At 40.8% G+C, this 22,174-nt stretch overlaps 2 protein-coding genes across 2 annotated transcripts in view; both read left to right on the top strand.

Annotated features, from left to right (window-relative positions):
- The window catches only part of NUP205 (nucleoporin 205), a 66,646-nt gene extending 60,947 nt beyond the window's left edge, over positions 1–5,699 (top strand). Inside the window, exons 38-43 of the mRNA XM_034773820.1 lie at positions 134–260; positions 1,369–1,535; positions 2,242–2,365; positions 3,106–3,234; positions 3,974–4,047; positions 5,338–5,699. Coding sequence (XP_034629711.1) covers positions 134–260; positions 1,369–1,535; positions 2,242–2,365; positions 3,106–3,234; positions 3,974–4,047; positions 5,338–5,490 — 774 coding nt within the window. The 3' untranslated portion in view covers positions 5,491–5,699. The remainder of the gene's footprint in view (positions 1–133; positions 261–1,368; positions 1,536–2,241; positions 2,366–3,105; positions 3,235–3,973; positions 4,048–5,337) is intronic.
- A 3,238-nt stretch (positions 5,700–8,937) lies between these two features.
- ARL1 (ADP ribosylation factor like GTPase 1) lies at positions 8,938–21,468 on the top strand. Its single transcript, XM_034773807.1, has 6 exons — positions 8,938–9,192; positions 15,776–15,913; positions 16,714–16,795; positions 19,502–19,613; positions 20,781–20,959; positions 21,151–21,468. Exons 1-6 carry the CDS (start codon positions 9,189–9,191, stop codon positions 21,179–21,181), a joined length of 546 nt encoding a protein of 181 aa, XP_034629698.1. The 5' UTR covers positions 8,938–9,188; the 3' UTR covers positions 21,182–21,468.
- The last annotated feature ends 706 nt before the right edge of the window (positions 21,469–22,174 follow it).

The following is a 22,174-nucleotide window of genomic DNA, read 5'->3' as shown; positions in this document are numbered from 1 at the left end:
GATTGATTTGTAGCCATTTCTAGTTGTCATACTGATGTATTCAATTTGAAGAGTTCTGAAAATAGTATTAATTGTCTGCCCAATATTTCATCAGTCTTACTTGTATTGACTTGCTGTGATTCCTCTTCTATAGATCTGTGCAAATGTAATGGAATACTGCCAGTCACTTATGTTACAGTGTGCCCCCACCTTTCAGCACACAGTTTGTCTGTTCACTCCTAGTCTGTCAGAGTCAACCAACCGAGATGGACCCCGCCAAGGTGAGTTTGTGGTTGACTTCTTTGTATGTATCCGAGACTGAATTGTGAAAGTTGGACTGATAGCAGGTAATACACCTCATTCATGACGTGTGCAACGTGCCTTTTCTAACTTATTGGAGATGTTATTTGTGCCAAATTTCAACAAATTGGAGGATGGGGGTGGCATGAGATTGACTGGCGGAAAATTTAGTGTATTAAAACAATACACCACCAATCCCAACAGTAGAAATTAAGTTTTTCTTGGCAGTAAATATTTTGCAGTGCTTTTAGAAAGAAATGGTACTGTGTTATCTCTAAGTTGTCGTTGTGATACATATGCCTTGATCCAACCAGTGATTTTTATTTTCCATTTGATTATCTTATATGTGTAAGAACATGTTTTTCAAGAATTCTCCTCTTCCCCTGTTAGAGCAGCCATCTTAAAAAGGTGTAGAATTACTATTACTATAAAAATTAGCTTTTTGAGATCTTTGAAGCCTGAGTTAGTTCAGTGAAAAATTATAGGTAGCATGTTCACTATTGAGAGTGATCTATGGTGGAAAGCCGGAGTGATAAATGGATTGGGTTTCTGTGAAGTCCTTTGTTTTTTATCCTTTCAGCATCCCAGAATGACTGTCAGAGGACACTCAGAATTCTAGGGTTTAATCACCCTGAGCTGTTGTGCAAAGCATGGAAGTAATCTTTTGTGGCTAATGTATAGCCCCAGTGCTCCTACTATGGCTTGGAATGATGATCTGCACCACAGCTGAAATTTCCCCTTGTAGGGCATACAGCGTTAAGCTCTTTTTGTTGCCACTGATTAACAGAGAGGGAGACTGGATGTGAGCTCTGCACAAAGCAAAAATTATAAGGTTTCATCACAAAAGAAAATGTGGGGCATTGAATGCTAACAGCTGTCTGCTTGCCTGCCATGTGTCAGCAAGAAATGAAATCACCGAGTTTTGTCCTAGGATCTCATGTGTCATAAGTGTGGCCCACATATCCAAAATAAAGTTTACCAGTACTTACATATCCTTGACACTATGGTGGTGACAAACAGTAGAAGATAAGCTGCATAGCTGTGGGGCTTCAGAGAACTTGTTTTAACTTCGATGGTGATCTCCCCTAGATACACAAGCACCAGTGGTCCCGTATTGGCGCCTGCCTGGCTTGGGCATCATTGTCTATCTACTGAAACAGAATGCTAATGATTTCTTCAGTTACTATGATAGCCACCGTCAGAGTGTTAACAAGCTACAGAATGTGGAGCAACTCCCGCCAGATGAGATAAAGGAGGTAACAGATTCTGTAGGCTTTATTATGAACAGTCAGAAGTATCTGTTGTCTGTAAATAAACTAGATGTAGAAACATCTGTAGTATTGAGCTGTGACAATCTTGTACTTGTTCCTTTTTACTGTTGGGGAGTGGGGTAGTGTTGGAGTTGACGAAGGGGGAATTAAATGGTCATGGAAGTGGTCCTTTATATTGAGATAAAAAAATGTTAGGTTAAGTTTTGTGGAGGGTACTGAATGGATATTTACTGCAAATTATATTGGAAACTATTACTACTGGCACTCCTAAAGCTCAGCATGACATACATTATGAGACTGGTCACCACATATCTCATGACTGGCCAGCCAGACAAAATAAGTAGACATTAAACAGGAGTGAGTTTCCCATCAGTTTCTGCAGCGATGATTGGGTTACAGAGGGGAGGGATAATTGAACTGAAGATAAGTGACCGTTGTTCCACCAACATGAACTGATAAAATAAGTTTTGATCCTGTAGGAACACTTCAGGTTTTGCCAGAAAGGTGTGGGGTAGGACTTGGTTTCTTTGTTTTTGTGGTGACTGGGGAGGGGAGGGAGGATAGAGAGAGAGAACTTCCCCAGGAGACAAAATTCTACAAGGCTGTTATGGATATTTTCTTGACATTTAACACTTTGTTCTGGTTTGCTGCATAATGTTGAATCTTTGTGCATCTTTTCTTCTTGCCATAGCTGTGTCAGTCAGTGATGCCAGCTGGGGTAGACAAAATTTCTACTGCCCAAAAATATGTTTTGGCAAGACGGCGTCTGGTGAAGCTGATAAACAATCGGGCCAAGTTGCTTTCCCTATGTTCCTGTATCCTTTTGGAATTATGACAGCTCCAATAGTGACACTCCAGAAAAATTGAAAAAGTCAGCTGAGAAATGGGAGTAGTTTGTTTTATTGTCTAGCCATCAATTGGGTTTCAGACCACTTTAAACAACACCAATCCTAGGAAAGAAGATATTGATAATTAAATCAGTTGATAGGAGGCACATGTTCCTCTACACTCAGCATTTAAACATTTATTTTCTAGTTGTAGTAGCAGCTCTGAAGGAAAGTCAATAGTAACATAGCATCGTCTCCATAGAAGTCAACAACAAATAAAGTTAATTGACCTGATTAGGATGGTGATTCTCCTCCATTGTGGTGAAGTGGAAATACAGCTGAACAACAAAGCCCTTAGAGCTGGAAGCAGGCAACAGTAAAAAGAATCAAGTGTATAGGTCCACCAAGCACGCTGTCAGGATGTACAAGCCATGCAAGTAACTTGGAACTACTGTTGTGGAAAAAAATGGAGGGCCGTGGCAACTAGGAGCTGTCTATCAGAGTCATTTTGGTCCCCAAGAAACAGAGACCTTGGTCCCCAATCTTGCAAACACATGCTTAACTTTACCCATATGAGTAGGTTCATTGCAATCACTATCATATGCACCGAGTTAAACATGCATGGAGCTTTTTGCAACATCAGAGCTTTCTTTTGAAACCTCTAATAGGGCTACAATCTAAAATCAGCATAAATTAACTTTAGTCTCCTTCACTAAGCATGTCTACAGATATCATAGAAACATGCCTCTTTATTCTTTGGCGTCACCTGGAATACTATCTATTGCATTGCACCCCTACTGATTCCCAAGATTCGCTGCTGGCCTCCAGGACTTCATTTAAGAGCAGAAGGCTACAAGGTAACATTTCTCAACCCCCAAAGTGCCTTTTCATTAGTTTGTAAATTAAACATAAAAATATCTGACAATATCAAGAGATTGAACATCAAAATTTAGTTTTTCTAAAATAGATTTTTACAAAACTTAACATTAATAATGTTTTACTAATTTGTAATATGAATCCAAACCAAAACTTTTAACATACCCATGCAGTATTTGCAGCCCAAATATTGCAGCATTGTAGTAGTGGATGAGAAGTAAAAAGTGAGTTTGTCTAGAAACAAGTGAAACCGACTAGTCTTTTTTTCTGTTGGTCAAACTGAATGAAATTGGAAAAAGTAAACAAGTAATGTGAAAAGTAAATTATATATTTTTAAAAAGTTTTCAAATGTAATAATTGAAGGTGATATTAAGAACAGATGTAAGGACATTTGTTTTCTAAAAATATTTTTAACTTGATACAGTATTAACTCACCAGTGGATTTGGAGAGGGAAGGAAAGATAATACGGGGAGGTTATTGTTGTTGACCATGCCATGTTGTGTAATCCAGGGCTATATGAAATTGCTACACTAATGGTTGAGAGAGAATTCATCAATAGGTCAAGAAAGATCAATTGTGATTTTCTCTTCATCCTTGTTTAACTTTTTGTTGTGTACAAAATAGGCATTTGGTGTGTTAACCTTGCTTTATACCTGCACATATATGGTATTCACCAGCAGGTGGAATGTAGAATTTAAATTTGTGCATGTTATTCCAAGATTCCTTCAGTTCGGAGCCTAACTTGGATTTCAGAAATGGGAAGAATCGAGTGAGCCAGCATGACATAGATCAGGTGAGATGCAGCAGATAAAATATTCTTAATTACAGCATACCTCATGTGTTGCTAACATGAAGTTATTGTCAGCAGTCTGTCTATAGTTTCCATGTTTAGAAGTGATCTGCGAAACCTTGCTGCTAAATGCTTAGTTGAACTACAAATAGGGTGTAACCTTTTGAAAAATCATGTATCAGTTGCACTGCTATACATGTATTTTTGAATCATGCACACAACCATGTTAATGCACAAAATCTAGAACATTGCAAATGAAATACCAAGGTCCAAATTACTGAAAAAAATATTTTTTCTTATTGTCTTGTAAATTAGACTAATAAGCTGCAGCTGTTTAATAATTTGCTTCTGAAATAAATTGTCAGTGATCCTTGGGGATATCTAGTTTGGTGAATTGAAGACAGAGTTCCTAGTTTTGTGTGATGCTGCAGCTGTTCATTTTTGGTCAGCTACAGATGGACCATAGTAAAGAGAGAGGAAGGGGAGCTGACTGTGACGTAGCTAAGAAATTGCCACTGCTTATGTAGAACCTAAAATAATTTGTGCTGCTTGGAGGTACAGCCAGCAAAACCAGCACAGGTTAATTAATTATCTGTTTTCAGAACTATGCGAACATATATCCTTGATGTTTGTATGCAAATAAGAAAATAAAAACTTTTTGTTTCAACCATGATTAACAGTATACAGAGTTGTAAAATAAGGAGCATACACTTTTGTGACTATAGCCAACCACTCAAGAGAATATATACAATAACATCCTATAATAATGTCTAGAATTCAACTCTTTTTTTTAAATAGCCTTTTCCATCAGTAATAACAAAACATGTTTTTCAATACATGGATTTTTGTTATATAGCCTATAACATATATTGAGAATCTTGCCTATAAGAGCAACTCTCTTCTACAATTCCTTAATTTAAGAAGTCATGTTATATAACAGTAAGGCTCTGATTTGCCAAACATGCATGTGCTTAGATTGCAGCACACAAGTAGTATTTTTAAAGTCAAAACATATACGTGTTTAAAATGTTAAGTACTTCACCAAAAAACCCTCACAGAAATACTTTCCAGTGTATGATTTAGATAGATAAACATAAGGACCTGTTTAATATTTGCCAAACGAGATTTCCCCTCCCCCCCAATATTTATATTCTTCTAAGAGGGGGCTTGAAGCAGTGGAAGTGGGTGTGGTGTGGGTAAGGGCGATTGGTGGTGATTAATGATGAAAAGACCTCCTTTAACAAGAGGACCAGACACCACTGTCCGTTTCACCAAATTTCTTCTCTTCCTCAGCTTCAGATTGAAGCCACCAACAGCTTTGGTGAATCTCTGCAGAAGAAGCTCCTTGATATTGAAGGGTTATACTCGAAAGTCCGGTCACGCTATACTTTCATCCAAGCACTTGTCAGACGTATCCGTGGTCTACTAAGGGTATCAAGGACCTAAAGGACTCCTCCTCGTGCTGCTTGCCTCCACAAGTAACGAACCTGGGCAAACTGCCTTAAACTCAGATTTTATAGAACTTACCTTTTCTAAATTATGGCCAAAAATATTTTGTTACCTTTTTTTTTTCTTATCACTAATTAATCAGTTTGTGTATTCTTTCTTGCCTACTGCCATCCTCACAGGAAAAATAAAGGATTTTTTTAAAGGTGCGTTATGGTCACTGTAAGAGAATAGACAGAAAACACTGGAAATACAGCGGGAAATTTAACAAGAATCTTGAGCTTTGTATTTGGGAAATCTGCACACATCCATGTGATGATTTGAAAGAAATGCGAACGGCCAGGCCCCATTTATGGTGTTCTCACTGATGCTGCCTCCTCGCTGTGGATCACACGCTTAATGGAAATGCTGATTTCTTGGTCCGGTTCTTGAGGACAAGATGAGCGTGTCCTTCTCAAAATGGATTGCTTGGTGGAAGGCCATTATTCCATCCATGACTAGCCTGCTTCTGTTCACTTCTTGTCTTGTTCCCTTCCAACAGACATGAATGTGTATATATGCATTTGTACAATTCTAGGTGCAGAGGAAATGGTGAAGAATGTGTGTGTGTGGGGGGGACTGACCCGTGCTGGGAAATGTGATCAGAAAAGCTGAGGTCTATTCACTTGCTTCTCCTATGTGGTCTGTTCTACGTGTTAGGCCTCCTTTTGGGTTCATTACTATTTGCTAGCGTGCCAGGCATTGGGCTTAAAGATACATAAGAGACAGAATGAAATTTGTGACAAAAGAGGAAACACACTTGAACATTGGGTTTGGCCTGTAAGAGGAAAAAGAGAGATACCAAAATCTTCTTTTACACAGAGAAGAGTAGTAAATCAACTCTGGTCTACATTGCCATTGGAACTTTTTAATACTTTCCATATATTGTCTTTAACACAGACTGTTCATATTTGCAGGTGAGTTCTCTTTTCTAAATGTCCACTGCCTAGTATATTTTTTTTATTGACAATTAATAATTGCTCAGTTTGTGTTGTGTAGGAGATTGGTATATTTGTCTGGCTGGGATTATTTTATGGTCCAGTCTTTCAATTTGTGGTTATTAGTGGTTTTGAAAGAATAGTGTTAGATACAAATGGTTTATTCTTTAGTGAAGTCTTGGTGATTCTCAACCACTTTCCCTTCCCTTCCTCATACACACATCTATCCTATCCCACAAAATGAAGGAAGTAAGTGGACAGGACTTCCTATGAAGAGAATTCAAAAATATAATTCTGGAAATCTGCTGGTTTAATGTACTTTACTGCACCTTGGAAAACTGTGATATGGTAACTGACTAGTATTTGTTCAGTACTTCAAGAACAGATTAAGGGAATTCTTTAATTTTTGCCAATAATAATTCCCTATTGGGTCAGGACTCCTGAATGCCAAGGAAATTAACTTTCTACTATACCAACATAAATAGGTGGTGCTGTAACTTTTCAAATTCTGGTTTACTCTTTGGATAATAAATTTTGTAATAATCTGCCACATTTTTACCATGTTTTATAAAATACTAGACCCTGTTGCCCAAGGACCTATAGTATGCATTATCTGAAACCATTCCTCTTTGTTCTCTCAATTAAAAAACAGAGGCATGCATCCATTTTTCCTGTTTTATATCTGGCCACCCTGCATGTATTTAACAATCCTGATAAATGCACCTATATTATTAATATTCTTATGTACCAAATCAACAGTAATTATGTTATTTAGATTAGAAACTCTTTAGGTCAGGGAACCTTATGAAGATAGGTGTCTGTAGCGCACCTACCATATTGTTAATGCTGTACAAATATATAGTAGCTTTTTCTGGGCTGCAAGCCTAACACTATACTGACCGGTCATAGTGATTTCAGGAATGACCTACATGGAAAAAATGAACAATTCATTTTAATCTGTGTCCATAGTTATTTAATCATATTAAACTTCCATGTTTACACTACTGAGACATCTTTTAAAACCCACGCAGGGGCAGAAAAGCAGTGGGTTTTGTTTTACTTTTTGTTTGATATATGCTTTAGTTTTGTCCTGTTGAAAAAAGAATAATATGAATAGCTGTGGGGAAAAAAAAAACATGGCTTGTAATTAGTTAATATCTAAGCTTTTCTATGATGTTTATTAAGCTGTAAAAGTATTGTTCATATACTCCACTGCAATAAACATTTCAGTTTAATTAACTGGAATTCTTGCTGCTAATAAATGAGGGAAATAAGTGTAAGTAGCAATAACTGCTATTAATAATCTAATTTAATATTAGTGAAGATTCTGGTATTGAATGGTTCAATGCCCCTTAAGAATGGTTAAATGAGGGGATGTTTAAGTGAGTTACACAGTATTCTTTAGATTTTATTCTTCTAATGGATCATTTGTTGAATAAATTTATTGCAATAGGGTGATGCAACTCCTCTGAAAAATAACTTCTTTAAAGCTTTCCTTTAGTCTTGTACAGTTATTGTCAGGGCTGCCTAGAGGATTCAGGGGGCCCGGGACAAAGCAATTTCAGGGGCCCCTTCCATTACAAAAAGGTGCAATACTATAGAATACTATATTCTTTTGGGGGCCCCTGTGGGGCCTGGGGCAAATTGCCCCACTTGCCTCCCCTCTAGGCAGCCCTTGTTATTGTACCCTACTATTCTGTATCTATTATATAACTTCCTCACTGTTCCATTAGGTTATACATTCTTGCTGACATGGATGCTTGTGTACAGAGGAATATCTGCTCAAGAAGAGAGGTGAATCTGTCCTCAGCAATTTTGATTAATCTCATTTGGTATTGGACCTCTAACAGTAGCCTAGTAACGGTTGTTGAGAGGAGACAAGGCACAGGGCACTGTTTATATAATGAGCTGAGGGAGGGGAGAATAGATTCTCTCCTGCTTTGCAACTGGTAGTGTACCTTGGAGGATAAAACTACAGTCCTGGCAAGATACACTGTAGTAGAAATACTGTTTGCAAAATTACACTTCTTAAAAAAAAACAACAACAAACAACCCTCTCCATGTTTTTGTTGCGCTCTTCTAGGGCTTTAAAGGCGGTAGACCAAATTTAGAGTGGGGCCTTTGCTGCTTAATGTTTTATCTTTCAATCCTTTTGTCCCCTTGCTCTGTTGTTCTGACAGGATAATTAAGGGAAGGGGTGCCTCTGTGGAAGAAGGTGCTACTGCCCCTGCATCCCTGCTCGGGTAGCTGCAGCCTTCTGCGCTCCTGCGCCGGCCGCGGGGCAGGGGCAAGTGGAGGAGGAGGAACGCGGGTAGCTCCGCCCCTTCGCGCTAACAGGCCCCGCCCCATTTCCCTCCAAGTCACCCCTCACCTCTCCGGCACTTCGCCCCACCCGCTGCATCGTAGCGGCTCTAGCGCCTGGATCCGCGGCCGCAGATTCGTCGCTTCGCATTGGTGGGAAAAAGCCCCGGCGGAGGGGGGGAGCGTCTCCGGCCCGCGGGATTCGGGAACCCTGCGCGCGCTCGGCCCCTGCACCCGTCAGTGGCGGGGGCACGCGGCCCCTCCCCCCCGGCTCCAACGGCCTAAATCTCGGCTCCGTGCCGAAAGTGGGAGGCTGCGGGCGGCGCCTCATTTACTTCCCCCGGTAAAAGCGACTGAGTCGACGTGGAAGCTGGTGGCGGCGGCGGCCTGGGGCAGTGAGGACCGGGTAGCGGCGGCACCATGGGTGAGGACCGGGGGCTGCGGGGACGGGTCCGGCTGGCGCTTTGCCGGCGGGGGCAGCGCGAGACTCGGCCCCGACGTACCGGGCCCGGGCTGTGCTGCTGCTCGGGGGCGGGGAGCCGGCACCCCGGCCCCGGCAGCAGCGCCCCTAGGGGAGCGGCACACGGGCGGCCTGTTCTCCGGGGGCGGGTGCGGAGCCGCAGCAGCCGCGCGGTGGGGAGAGAGTGGGAAGTCCCGGCCTAAGGCGAGGGCGGCTGTGCGTGGGTCGGTCCCGTGGCAGATTGTGCCATTGTCGCCACTTCAGGGCGCGGTCCCTGGCCAGGATCAGGTGGGAGCAGGCAACGCTGCCCTCCCCGGAGCCCCCCAGCAGCGGGGGACACGCCAGTGTAAACGCCAGTCGTGTCTTTACAAAGGCCTTTGTTAAACAGATGAAAGGACCCTACAAAGGTAAAGCTAGGGCAGAGTTGGTTAGAGAAGCCCAGTGGGTGAGGCACTGACTGGACTGGGGCCCGGAGCCGTGGGTTCAGTTCTCAGCTCTACCACCACTTTACAGGGTGACCTGGCCAAGTCAGTTCCTTACCTGTGCCTCCATTTCCCTATCCGTTAAAATGAGGATAATGATACAGATCTCCTTTGTAAAACACTTAGAGCTATGGGTGTAAAGCGCTGTAATCTCCGTCTGGTCCCAGTGCCACAGTCTCCCCTGATCTCTCAAATAACTTCATCTGATGTGTTCTCCTAAACCATACTTGAGACATTGCCATTTACCTAATGTAATACAGCATCTATTTGAAGGAAAACAAAGTTAAATGCAGCTTTATATGTTCTACTCTGTACAGCTAACCACCAGGAATGTTCTTCAAAGTGTTAGAGCCGTGAACTCAGTACTTAATACTATGGGTGTAAAAATACAAGGAGAATCTGAGATGGATATATTGGACTGAAGTAGAATCTGGTAGGATTTATGCAGACACTACTTTTTGTGGTTAGTTATTGCTATAGCTCTGGTTGTGAAGCAGTTTCCAATCAATCTTGCTTTTCTGTTGATCACACTTCCTCAAAGTGGGTGTGTTTCTAGTGGGGTCGTCCAGGGAGTGGCTCTTGGCCCTATGCTATTTAATTTTATCAGTGATCTGGAAGAAAACAAAATCTTAGTTGATAAAGTTTTTAGATGATACACAAATTGGGGGAGTGGTAAATATTGAAGAGGACAGGTCACTATACAGAATGATCTAGACAGCTTGGTAAATTGGGCACAAGCAATCAGTATGTGTTTTAATACAGCTAAATGCAAATGTACACCTCTAGGAACAAAGAATGTAGGCTGTATTTACAGGATGGGGACCTGTCCTGGAAGTAATGACTCTGAAGATTTGGGTGTTCTAGTGGATAATCAGCTGAACATGAGCTTGCAATGCATCTTGGTGGCCAAAAGGGCTAATGTAATCCTTGGATGCATGAACAGGAGTCTCAGGAGTGGACAGGTTATTTTACCTCTGCATTTGGCACTGGGGTGTGACTACTGCTGGAATATTGTGTCTAGATCTGATGCCCACAATTCAAGAAGAATGAAATTGGAGAGGATTCAGGGAAGAGCCACAAGAATGATTAAAGTGAGAAACTCGAGCTCAATCTATTTAGTTTAACAAAGAAAAGATTAAGTGGTGACTTGATTACAGTCTATAAGTACCTACATGGGGAACAAATATTTGATAATGTGATCTTCAATCTAGCAGAGAAAGGTATAGCAGGACCAGCTGGAAATTGAAACTAGATAAATTTGAAATTAGAAGGTGTAGATTTTTAACAGTGAGGGTAATTAACCACTGGACCAATTTACCAAGGGTTGTGGTGGTTTCTCCATCACTGACAATTTTTAAATCCAGATTGAATGTTTTCACTGAAAGAGCTGCTCGAGGAATTATATTGGGGAAGTTCTGTGGTCTGTGTTGTACAAGAGGTCAGATAAGGTGACCAGATGTCCCGATTTTCGAGGGACAGTCACGATTTTTGGGTCTTTTTCTTATATAGGCTCCTATAACCCCCCACCCCCATCCCAATTTTTCACATTTGCTGTCTGGTCACCCTAAGGTCAGATCATGTGACACCAGTGGCCACTTCTGGCCTTGGAGTCTATGAAATCATTTTGGGCTGGACACTTAAGAAATATCAACTGGAAATAAAATTAGATTTAAAGCTGTACCACATCTAGAATATTGTGTGTAATTCTGATGTCTTTTTAGGCAGGATATTTGCAAAATTGTTGACAGTTGAGGTTGCAGGAGGACATGTCCCATGCACCCAAAACTTCTTATTGTTGGGCTTTTAAAGTTAAGGGAAAAGAGTTGTGCATTTCTGTCCACCTTCACATTGCCTGTGACACTGTCAATAACACACTCCAGTGCTCTGTAGGGCTTTCACTTACATCTCCAACAGATGCAAAAGAACCCAGTATCATCAACCTTGCATTCAGAATGCAAAACTTCAATAGTGACTTCATATGCTTTGATATCAATTATATCAACACATCTGACTGTCACATGTTCCATGTATTTTGGAAGTTACTCTGTGTTAACAATGTTGAGGTCTCTCAAAGGTGACACCTATTTTTCAACAGTTTATAAATTTTCCAAAACTGCAAATTGTACAACCACTACACCCAGAAATCCATAACTAGCCAAAGATTATAATCCACTTTTATTTACGAAAAGTCACTCAGAAACATTAGGTATTCAGCATTCTTTCCACTGGCAAATTGCAATGATATAACACACAAATGTAATTATATAAATGGGCTGTTGAAGAGAATTAAGATAATGAGATAAGGTAAATAGTAGGGGGAGGTGAAGAGAGGCATAAATCTAGCAGGTAAATAATGTAAAACTCCTCTTCTGCAGAGGGTGAGGGTAGAACAAATTACTGCAGCTGAAAGTCTGCAGAGCACATCAATTTACTAGGGTTCTCTCTTTAGATGGGGGCACATCTTTTTGAAAAGGGAGTGGGAGAATCAGGGGGCTAATTCCACTAACCAGTTTTATGGATTAAGATGAGAGAAAATCCTCTGAGCTTTTCATGTAAGATTTTCTGTCAAAGTGTGTCTCCTGAAATACCTTTTTCACGTTGTGCCATTTGCCACTTTGCCGTTACACTTCATTCAGATCAGCCATGTCCTATTACTATTATTATTTGTACTACAATAGTGCCTTAAGTCCATTGAGCTAGGAGTTGTACAAATATAATAGCAATGGTTCCTGCCCCAGGGATTTTAGAGGCCAGCCCCATGCCTGCTCCTGTATTTCCAAAGTCAGTGATGTGCTCCACTTTTTAATGGAGCAGGCTTAGAGAGGAAAAAGTGAGACTGGCACGTAGTTTCCATCCCTTTTCTACATAAGTACACTATTCCTCTCCCCTCTGTAGAAAAACATAACACAAACACACATTTATAACAAACAAGCTATTTGAATAGGATATTTTTACTATGTAACTGCTAACTTGGGTTCTGTCAGGTATTTAGGATCCTAACTGGTATTTGTCCAGTATGGTTTACCTTTTACATGTTTGGCTGTTAACATTCGTGGGTCGGGATGTAATATTGTACGGTGTCACGTTTTGTTTTGTTTTAAATGACCCTGTCACAATTTCCAAGTAACTGTAACTGTATTTCCCCACTGGTCCGACGAGGGCACCCACTTAAATGCCCTGCCATACCTCTCTCCTGGTTGGAAACTCGTGTCTCATTCCCTGTTGACTGGGGGTTTTAAGGTTGCCCAGCTCCCTGATTTACACTGTGTTGTCTCCAGAAAGCCATTCTGCTTAAAAGGCAGCACCTGTGTTTTGCTTTCTTTCCAAGGGCTCTGACTAATGTATTGACAACAAGTTACAAGTTAAACAAACACATTTATTCCTTGGCTAAAAACATTACAGAGAAAATGTATACAAAAACAATAAACATTCCTCTGCACATGCAACAATCTCACAAGAGATTACCCATCAGTCTTGTGGAGCCCTGGCAGGCTAATGTCTTACCAACCCTTCTGCAAGGGTTGGTGACCTCCATGGCACAGAAGATCCTGTGTGTCTGCTAGATCAAGTAGAAAAGCCCCAAGTCATTTTAAACTTACGCTATTTATCCAAAAATCCTTTCTTTGTCTGTTGGTCTTTGGAGAATCCAGGTTGAACAAGTATTGCGAGCCTTCCCAGGAGATGGTGCTTCTCTGCGGGTATTACAACTACGTGATTTGCCTTAGTCACCACCCACTGTTTCCTATTGGTGTAGGAACTGTGGTAGCCCACCCTCATGGAGTAGACCACAATCATTCATTTAAAATAATGAACCACAAAGATATTTAACTTATTTCAATATGGTCACCTGAGGATATGGCAGGAAGTTGCCATATCTGTCAGTCTTTCCCCTACTAGTCTAAAATTTTAATAAATTATGTTCTTGTTTGCTTAGTGTGCAATGAATATAAAAACAGTGTCTGACCACAGGTACATTTCCTTAATGTGCACCAGAATATGATGTTGGGACAAACCCTATTTAAGTAGGAGACTGTTTCAGGTCTGCTGCTCCTACAGCATTGAACTGGGACAGTTCTCTTACAGATATGCTTGTTATATAGCTAGCAGCAAACAGTGTGCCGGACAGATTGGCTGTGGAATACCAAATAAGGATGTTGCATATTAGACGATTGACACAAAGTTAACTGGAATGGTGTCATGAACTAAGGACTCACTTCAAAAATAATTTTATTGCTTGTGTAACAAAACTCGGCTTGGGGGTGGACTCTTTAGTCCTACAAGCATGCCTATTCTAATCATAACAGTTTGATGTAAAGTTCTCATTAATTTGATTTGGAGGTGTCTCCTATCAGATAAGGTCAAATTTTGAACCTAGCCCATCTCTTTAAAGCTCTGAATTTAAACTAATGACTGACTAGAATGTACTCCACATGGATTAAAAAACTCGTCTCCAAAAGGAAGTCAGGTAATTAACGTCTCCACTAGTTTTCAGAATTCTACTGTCTTCCTCTACAGTGGCAATGAAGATAGTTGAAGCTGTTGCTTAACAATCTGGCTGTTCAGCCACCCTTTTACTATTCCTGTCCCAGCCTCGGTGAACATTTCTGAAGGTGGGCTAGACACCTGTTTGTATACATTTGTCAGTGCACTTTCATAATCTTTAAACTTAAAGACGTGACTACACTTAAAACACTGCAGCAGTGCAGCTGCACCACTGTAATGCTTCAGTGAAGATGCTATTAGGCTGACAGGAGAGCTGCTTCCATTGGTGTAGTTAATCCACCTCTGCAAGAGGCAATAGCTATGTCCTGTTGACAGCATTGTCTACACCTGTTGAGCCTCTCCTGTCAACATAGCACTGTCTACAGCAGGAGGTTAGGTCGGTAAAACCCACACTCTAGTGACGCAGTTATACTGCTGTAAGATTATAGTGTAGACCTTGCCTCAGTTAGCATGTATCAGACTCTACAGCAGAGGTGGGCAAACTATGGCCTGCAGGACCCTCCTGCCCGGCCCCTGAGCTCCTGCCCCAGGAGGCTAGCCCCCGCCCCTCCCCTGCAGCTTCAGCTCACTGTGCCGCTGGTGCAATGCTCTGGGTGGCAGGGCTGCAGAGCCTGGGCCTGACTCGGTGCTCTGTGCTGCGCAATGGCATGGCTGGCTCCAACCAGGTGGTGCAGCTGCCTGTCCTGGTAGTCTGAGTGTCCAGGCAGCGCGGTAAGGAGGGGGGGGGGGTTGGATAGAGGGCAGGGGAGTTCGGGGTGGGGGTGTGGATAGGGGTCGGGGCGGTCAGGAATGAGAGGAGGGGTTGGATGGGGTGGCAGGGGGTGGGCAAGGGTTTTGGGGGCAGTCAGGGGATAGGGAGAAGGGGCGGTTGGATGGGGCAGGGGTCCCCAGGGGGCGGTCAGGGGACAGGTAACAGAAGGGGTTGGATGGGGCAGGAGTCCTGGGGCGGGGGCTGTCAGGAGGCGAGAAGCAGGAGGGGTCGGATAGGGGCCTGGGCCAGGCCATGCCTGGCTGTTCGGGGAGGCACAGCCTCCGCTAACCGGGCCTCCATACAATTTTGGAAACCTGATGTGGCCCTCAGGCCAAAAAGTTTGCCTGCCTCTCCTCTACAGCATGTACCCTATTAAACCAATAAATGTACATGTGGGTGGGTCATACTGAAGGAGAACTTAATTTCCTTTCTAACATCATCAGGTTTTGAAGGTCCCTGTGTAATTTAATGCACCAGAAACATAGAGGGCAATAGAAAAAGGAATTAGTTCACTATCTGCTGATAGAGAAGCAAATGCAAACAGCAGGAAAGATTGCTTCTGCCACCTGATCTTGCTGACTGAGGTCAAACTTTTGGAGAACAGGAAGGGGCAGGTATGTTAATAATCAACAGCTTGAGCTGTTTTTAGTTCCACTGAAGGGAACAATCCAGTTGTTCAGACTAGTGGATATTTTTAAAGCAGATATACTTCCTGGTGTTCTTTGACAATGTGTCCTATTGCTCTCTTACTTCTTAGTGTAAGTGCTACTGCAACATGGTACTGAAATTTTGTTTCTGTTCTGTTTTTCAGGTGGCTTTTTTTCCACTATCTTTTCCAGTTTGTTTGGCACTCGGGAGATGAGAATCTTAATATTGGGACTAGATGGGGCAGGAAAAACAACAATTCTGTACAGGCTACAAGTTGGTGAAGTTGTTACCACCATCCCCAGTAAGTGCTTCTCTAAAGAATAACTGATCCAGTGAAGATCTAATACATACACTTCCTTTGTTTACAAAGTGTGTGCACACACAGTTTGGTTTAGTTAATCTGCAGTCTTTAGAAGTTGCTGGAACCTCATGCATCCTTGTTTGTGTGTCTTCCCATATGCAGCTACTATTGTGTGCTGTAGAAGTACCGGGAAAGAAAGTATTTAATGCTGCTAACTACACACTAGAAGTGTGTAGCCACACATTTGAATTTTGTTACCATGAGTTTGGTAGGTTCTTATTATGGTGTTAATGTGCACTAATGATGGCAGTGCAGCAAAGTCAGGGTCTCAAATGTATCTTTAACATGAACTCTGTGAAGGCTCTGTTTGCCTACACATCAGACTCTAGACAGGAAAGAGTAAGTCAATGCTAAATTCATTTTTGCTCTGTTTATGTTCATTCTCACAGGGAAGTCAGGGGTCTCTGGGCCTAAGCCTTTGTTATAAACAACACTCCTATTTAAAACAACCATATATATACTTTTGTAACTCCAAAAAAATTTTTAAAGTTGCTTTTATTTCATTTAAAATACTGCATCTTGTCTTTCAGTCAAAGCATAGTGCATTTATTTGATCATCAAAAAAGCAGCTAGTAAGATGATCTATGAAGAAGTATGGACTTAACTAGCTGTGTAGGCTTTAATTACACTTGTGAGGATTAAAGATTCTAACTGAAGTTAGAATGTATTACAGCTCCTCTCTTGCTGGAATGTTCTTCCCTGAGAGCAGCTCTAAGGTAGTCTCTCTTTATATATTTCAGCAATTGGTTTCAATGTTGAGACAGTAACATACAAGAATCTAAAGTTTCAAGTCTGGGACTTGGGAGGACAGACAAGTATCAGGTAAGAAATTTCAGATTACTGAGACTGATATGGCATAACCACCTGGAATGAACGCTGGGGACCTGATATTCAGAAGTGTTGACTACGTAAAACTTTGGTGGGAATCTTGGGTGCTCTGTACTTCTGAACATCAAGCCCATAAATTTGATTTTAGAAGCATTCCAATTAACATGAGGAGATAGTGGTTGTATGGAATGTTCTTAGATTTGGTTTGGCTAAATACATTAAACTTTGCAATCTAATTTTCTGATACAAAATGCCCTTGGAAACTTTCTGCATGCAAATAAAAATGTTAAGGAAATAAGGTCTTTCAATGAATTTATCTACTGATTTATGCACTGTTGAGATAATAGAATTTGGTTATGCTTAGCTTTAGTTTCATGTATCTTTGAAAATATCTAGACATTTTAGCATGTTAGGCTAAAATGATAAATAGGGCTGTCGCTTAATCGCAGTTAACTCATAAAAATAGAATACCACTTGAAATTTATTAAATATTTTGGATGTTTTCTACATTTGCATATATATTGTATTCTGTGTTGTAATTAAAATCAAAGTGTATATTTTTGATTACAAATATTTGCACTGTAAACCGGGGAAATAGTATTTTTCAATTCGCCTCATACTAGCACTGTAGTGCAATCTCTTTGTGGTGAAGGTGCAACTTAAAAATGTAGATTTTGTTGGGTTGTTTTGTTACATAACTGCACTCAAAAACAGAACAATGTGGAACTTCGGAGCCTGCAGGTTCACTCAGTCCTACTTCTCATTCAGACAATTGCTAAGACTAACAAGTTTGTTTACATTTGCAGGAGATAATGCTGCCCTTTTCTTGTTTGCAATGTCACCAGAAAGTGAGAGCAGGCATTTGCATCCCAGGTGTGCTCAACATTTGTATGCCCCTTCATGCTTCGGCCACCATTCCAGAGGACATGCTTTCATGCTGATGACGCTCGTTTAAAAAAAAATGCGTTAATTAAATTTGTGAGACAATTCTCCCCCAAGGAGTTCAATGTCCCCTGCTGTGTTCTACCCGCCTTCTACTATATATTTCATGTTATAGCAATCTCGGGTGATGACCCAGCACATATTGTTCATTTTAAGAACACCCTCACTGTAGATTTGACAAAAAGCAAAGAAGGCATCAATGTAAGATTTCTAAAGATAGCTACAGCACTGGACCCAAGGTTTAAGAATCTGAACTGCCTTCCATAATCTGAGAGGGATGAGATGTAGAGCATGCTTTCCAAAGTCTTAAAAGAACAACACGCCGATGCAGAAACTACAGAACCTGAACCACCAAAAAAGAAAATCAACCTTCTGCTGGTGACATCTGACTCAGATGATGAAAATGAACATGTGTCGGTGTTCACTGCTTTGGATTGTTATTGAGCCAAACCTGTCATCAGTATGGATGCATGTCTCCTGGAATGGTGGTTGAGGCATAAGGGGACATGTGAGTCTTTAGCGCACATGGATGTCTTGTGATGCCGGCTACAACAGTGCCATGAGAACGCCTGTTCTCGCTTTCAGGTGACATTGTGAACAAGAAGTGGGTAGCATTGTGTCTTGCAGGTGTAAATAAACGTGTTTGGGTGGTTGGCTGAATAAGAAGTGGGACTAAGTGGACTTGCGGGCTCTGAGGTTTTGCACTGTCTTGTTTTTGAATGCAGTTTTTTGTACATAATTCTACATTTGTGGGTTCAACTTTCATTAGGGACAGATTGCACTACAGTACTTGTGATAAATGAATTGAAAAATACTATCTCTTGTTTTTTTACAGTGCAAATACTTGTAATAAAAAAATATAAAGTGAGCACTGTACACTTCGTATTCTGTGTTGTAATTGAAAATAATATTTGAAAATGTAGAAAACATCCACAAATATTTAAATAAATGGTGGTATTATTGTTTAACGGTGCGATTAATCACACAATTACTTTTTGACAGCCCTAATCTTAAATTTAGGAATGGGTAACAAATTCCTTTGAAAATTTTAATGAGTAATGATATAGTACAACAGTGGGAATATGGTCACCTCTTGCAGTATATCTTCTCTTGTTTGCCATGTTTTTCGAAAATAGATTTTTACAAACTTTCGTTGCTAAAGATCAAGAACTACTTTCCTCAGGTGCAAACCTCACTTTTGATTCTGAATAAAATACTTCAGCAGGCACAGTTCTTCTAAAATGAAGATTTAATTGTTAGTTACTAGTCAGTTTAAAGAATCAAATCAGGTCTTATTTTTTGCTTGATTAATTTTTTTGCCTTAATAGCAAAATCCATGGCAGATGCTTTTCACACAACCAGTTTTGTGAAACTTAAATTAAGCTTTAAGTAGAGTTATGGTAAAAGATATGGCTAAGAAACACTTAACTGAAATATCTGCAGCACTGGCCCTCAAAACCATGAATTTAACTTTGGCACATCTTAATTCCCCCAATAAATAGTTGTCCCCAGGTAGTTTTACTCACTTCTTTTTTGAGCAATAGTGTTTGGAGTGGTCTGCTCCTTTCCTCCCCTTTTAAGACACCAGTTGCCTTTAGGCCAATTACCTGGAGGGGGACAACTCTACTTTCCCTGAGCAAGTGGTTTTTTCAAGCACTGGCCATCACAGTTATAATTGCCATTGTGTTGGGTTCCTTTCACTTAATAAAATTAAACTTAACTTCATATGAACTCAACTAGCCTGTTCTTCTTTTCTAGGCCATATTGGCGGTGTTACTATTCAAATACAGATGCAGTCATTTATGTAGTAGACAGCTGTGATCGAGACAGAATTGGCATTTCAAAATCAGAACTTGTTGCTATGTTGGAGGTAAGAAAACAAAGATACTGTTTAGATAATTAAAATACTAATTGCAGATCTTTCCTCTTAAAGTAAATCTAAAACAAACCAGCACCTCCCACAATGAACTCTGCTTGGAATCAAGTATCTTATTACAGTAACTCCTTACTTAATGTAGATTTGTTCCTGAAAAATGCTACTTTAAGTGAATCCAATTTCCCCATAAGAATTAATGTAAATGGGGGGTTAGGGTCCAGGGAATTTTTTTTTTGCCAGACAAAAGACTGTACACACACACACACAGCATAAGTTTTAAACAAGTGGGGGGCAGCAGGCCTCCTGACACTTGAACCCCCCTCCCCAAACACACACAGCAGTGGGAGGGAGGGACAGCTGAACTGCCAGGCAATTGGTAGCCCAGCTGCTGGGTAGCTGCTGCACAGGGAACTTAGGGAAGCTGGTCCACCCTGGTTCCAAGCCCCCACCAGCTAGCTCCAATGGGCTGCTCTTTCTGCAAGCAGTGGACAAAGCAGGGAGCTGCCCAACAACTTTATAAGGGAGCATTGCGCAACTTTAAACAAGCATGTTCTCTAATTGATCAGCAACGGGATGACCAACTGAGGAGATACTGTACAAAGCTTTTGACTGCAGAATATTTGCAATATGTTTAATGCTTTTGTCAATCTTTCATGTTTCATGTCAGTTCAGATAAGCCTTTGTGTGGGCACCAGACTGAATATAATCTGTTACTAGCATAGCTTCTTAGTGCTTTGTCATTATTCAGGGTCCAGTTCTGCCAGCCTTAAGCTGAGTAATATCTGTGATTGTAAGTAATCCTATTATAAAGTTTAGTATCTTACAATGCAAGGGTGGCAGAGTTGTGCCCTAAGTAATTGAATTTAATAAACTTTGAATACCTTTATTGGCCCAATGAATGATAGAAGTTTATACTTTGTTTTACAGAATACTTTAAATCCATCTGCTCTTTGTCAGTTTCCTTTAGGAAGCAGTTTCAAACGAACTGGCATCAAATTTTAGTTTAGGTTTACCAGTAAGCCTAGCTCCTTACTTTTGAAGGATTTACTGTATAGAAAAGACTGAAAACCAATGTTTTCTCTACATAAATAAACCTGTAGTTTGCTTTAAATTCTCAGGTCAGGGGAAGAACAGTGTTACTTGCATAGATTTCTTTTTTAGGAAGAAGAGCTGAAAAAAGCCATTTTAGTGGTGTTTGCAAACAAACAGGACATGGAGCAGGCCATGACGCCCACAGAAATGGCAAACTCACTGGGCCTACCAGCTTTGAAGGACAAAAAGTGGCAGATTTTCAAAACCTCTGCAACCAAAGGCACTGGGCTTGATGAGGCAATGGAATGGTAAGTAACTGTTTAACTGATGCTGTTATAATGTTCCTCAAAAGGATCTAACATTTGATATTTTTGGTGCTAATTTTAGCTTTTTTCCAAATGAATAAGCATGGGCCTATAGGCTACATGATTATTCCAGTGCATCATGCATCTTGGAAATGGAGTCTGCAGTAAATAAACTTGCTTAATTTTTTCCTTAGGTTGGTGGAGGCCTTGAAGAACAGGCAGTAAATCAACCTTGCCACATGATGGTCAAACACATCCAAGCATCCCTTTCTTTACAGTCAAGCAAGTTAATGCCACACACTGTAAATAGGACTGATGGAATTGACTCTTGTAAAGGGGGCTGACTTGTCTTGTAAACATACACTGAAGCAACTGAATGTGTCTGTATTATATTAAAATACTCCTTCCTTGCTCTCCTGTATCAAGGTATGTACTTATGTTAATTTGTATGGAAGACTTAATTGAAAATAGACCGAGACAGGCTAGAATAAATCTTTTTGTTTTGAATTTTAGTGGCATCACCTATTTTATTCATGTAAACACTAAAATCTTTGAAATGTCACTTGTCTAAATATTTCTGTTATGTGCATATCCCACACTAGAAGCCTGTCACTGGTTTTGAGCTACCTTAAAGTGCTATTGGTTGGAAACTCAACTGAGCATTAGTGCTCACTCACAAAACATGCCCAATTCTTAATCATGAGTTGAAAAGCCCAGCTCTGAACACCTTGATACTAATTTCAAAACTAGAAACACAGCTGCAGGATATATCTAGCAGATTTGAAGCCAGTGCAGGGTTCATATTTTAACACATGATGGTAACAAGTTTTGTTTGAGCAGATAAAGTATTTTCCAAAGATGCTTTCCCAGAAATGTTACTATTGCTCAGTTCTAGAGGCTAGGATTGAATGTCACCTTGGGTAAGTGATAGTGTGCACAGCTATAGGGAGTTTAAGTATTTAATGTGATGTCCATACTATAGGAGTCATTACCCTACCGTATACCATTTCAAGTTGGAAGCTACTTCACCCATCCCCCTTCAGTTCTCTGTGTTCAGGAGTACTTCTCCCCCTCCCCTACCACTCAGGCCTGGTCCACACTAACCCCCCACTTCGGACTAAAGTACGTTAATAACGTAGCTGAATTCGAAGTACCTTAGTCCGAACTTACCGCGGGTCCAGACGCGGCAGGCAGGCTTCCCCGTCGATGCCGCGTACT

The sequence above is a fragment of the Trachemys scripta genome, chromosome 1, assembly GCF_013100865.1.
Source record: "Trachemys scripta elegans isolate TJP31775 chromosome 1, CAS_Tse_1.0, whole genome shotgun sequence".
NCBI classification, from domain to species: domain Eukaryota; kingdom Metazoa; phylum Chordata; order Testudines; family Emydidae; genus Trachemys; species Trachemys scripta.
Note: the sequence above shows the minus strand (reverse complement) of the source record. Positions and strands in the feature narration are given on the sequence as shown.

Bases quoted from the DNA above. Each gene is read 5' to 3' on its own strand.
- ARL1 (XM_034773807.1), top strand. The intron at 19,614-20,780 runs GTAAGAAAACAA...TTTCTTTTTTAG, and splicing joins AACTTGTTGCTATGTTGGAG to GAAGAAGAGCTGAAAAAAGC. The intron at 20,960-21,150 runs GTAAGTAACTGT...TTTTTTCCTTAG, and splicing joins CTTGATGAGGCAATGGAATG to GTTGGTGGAGGCCTTGAAGA.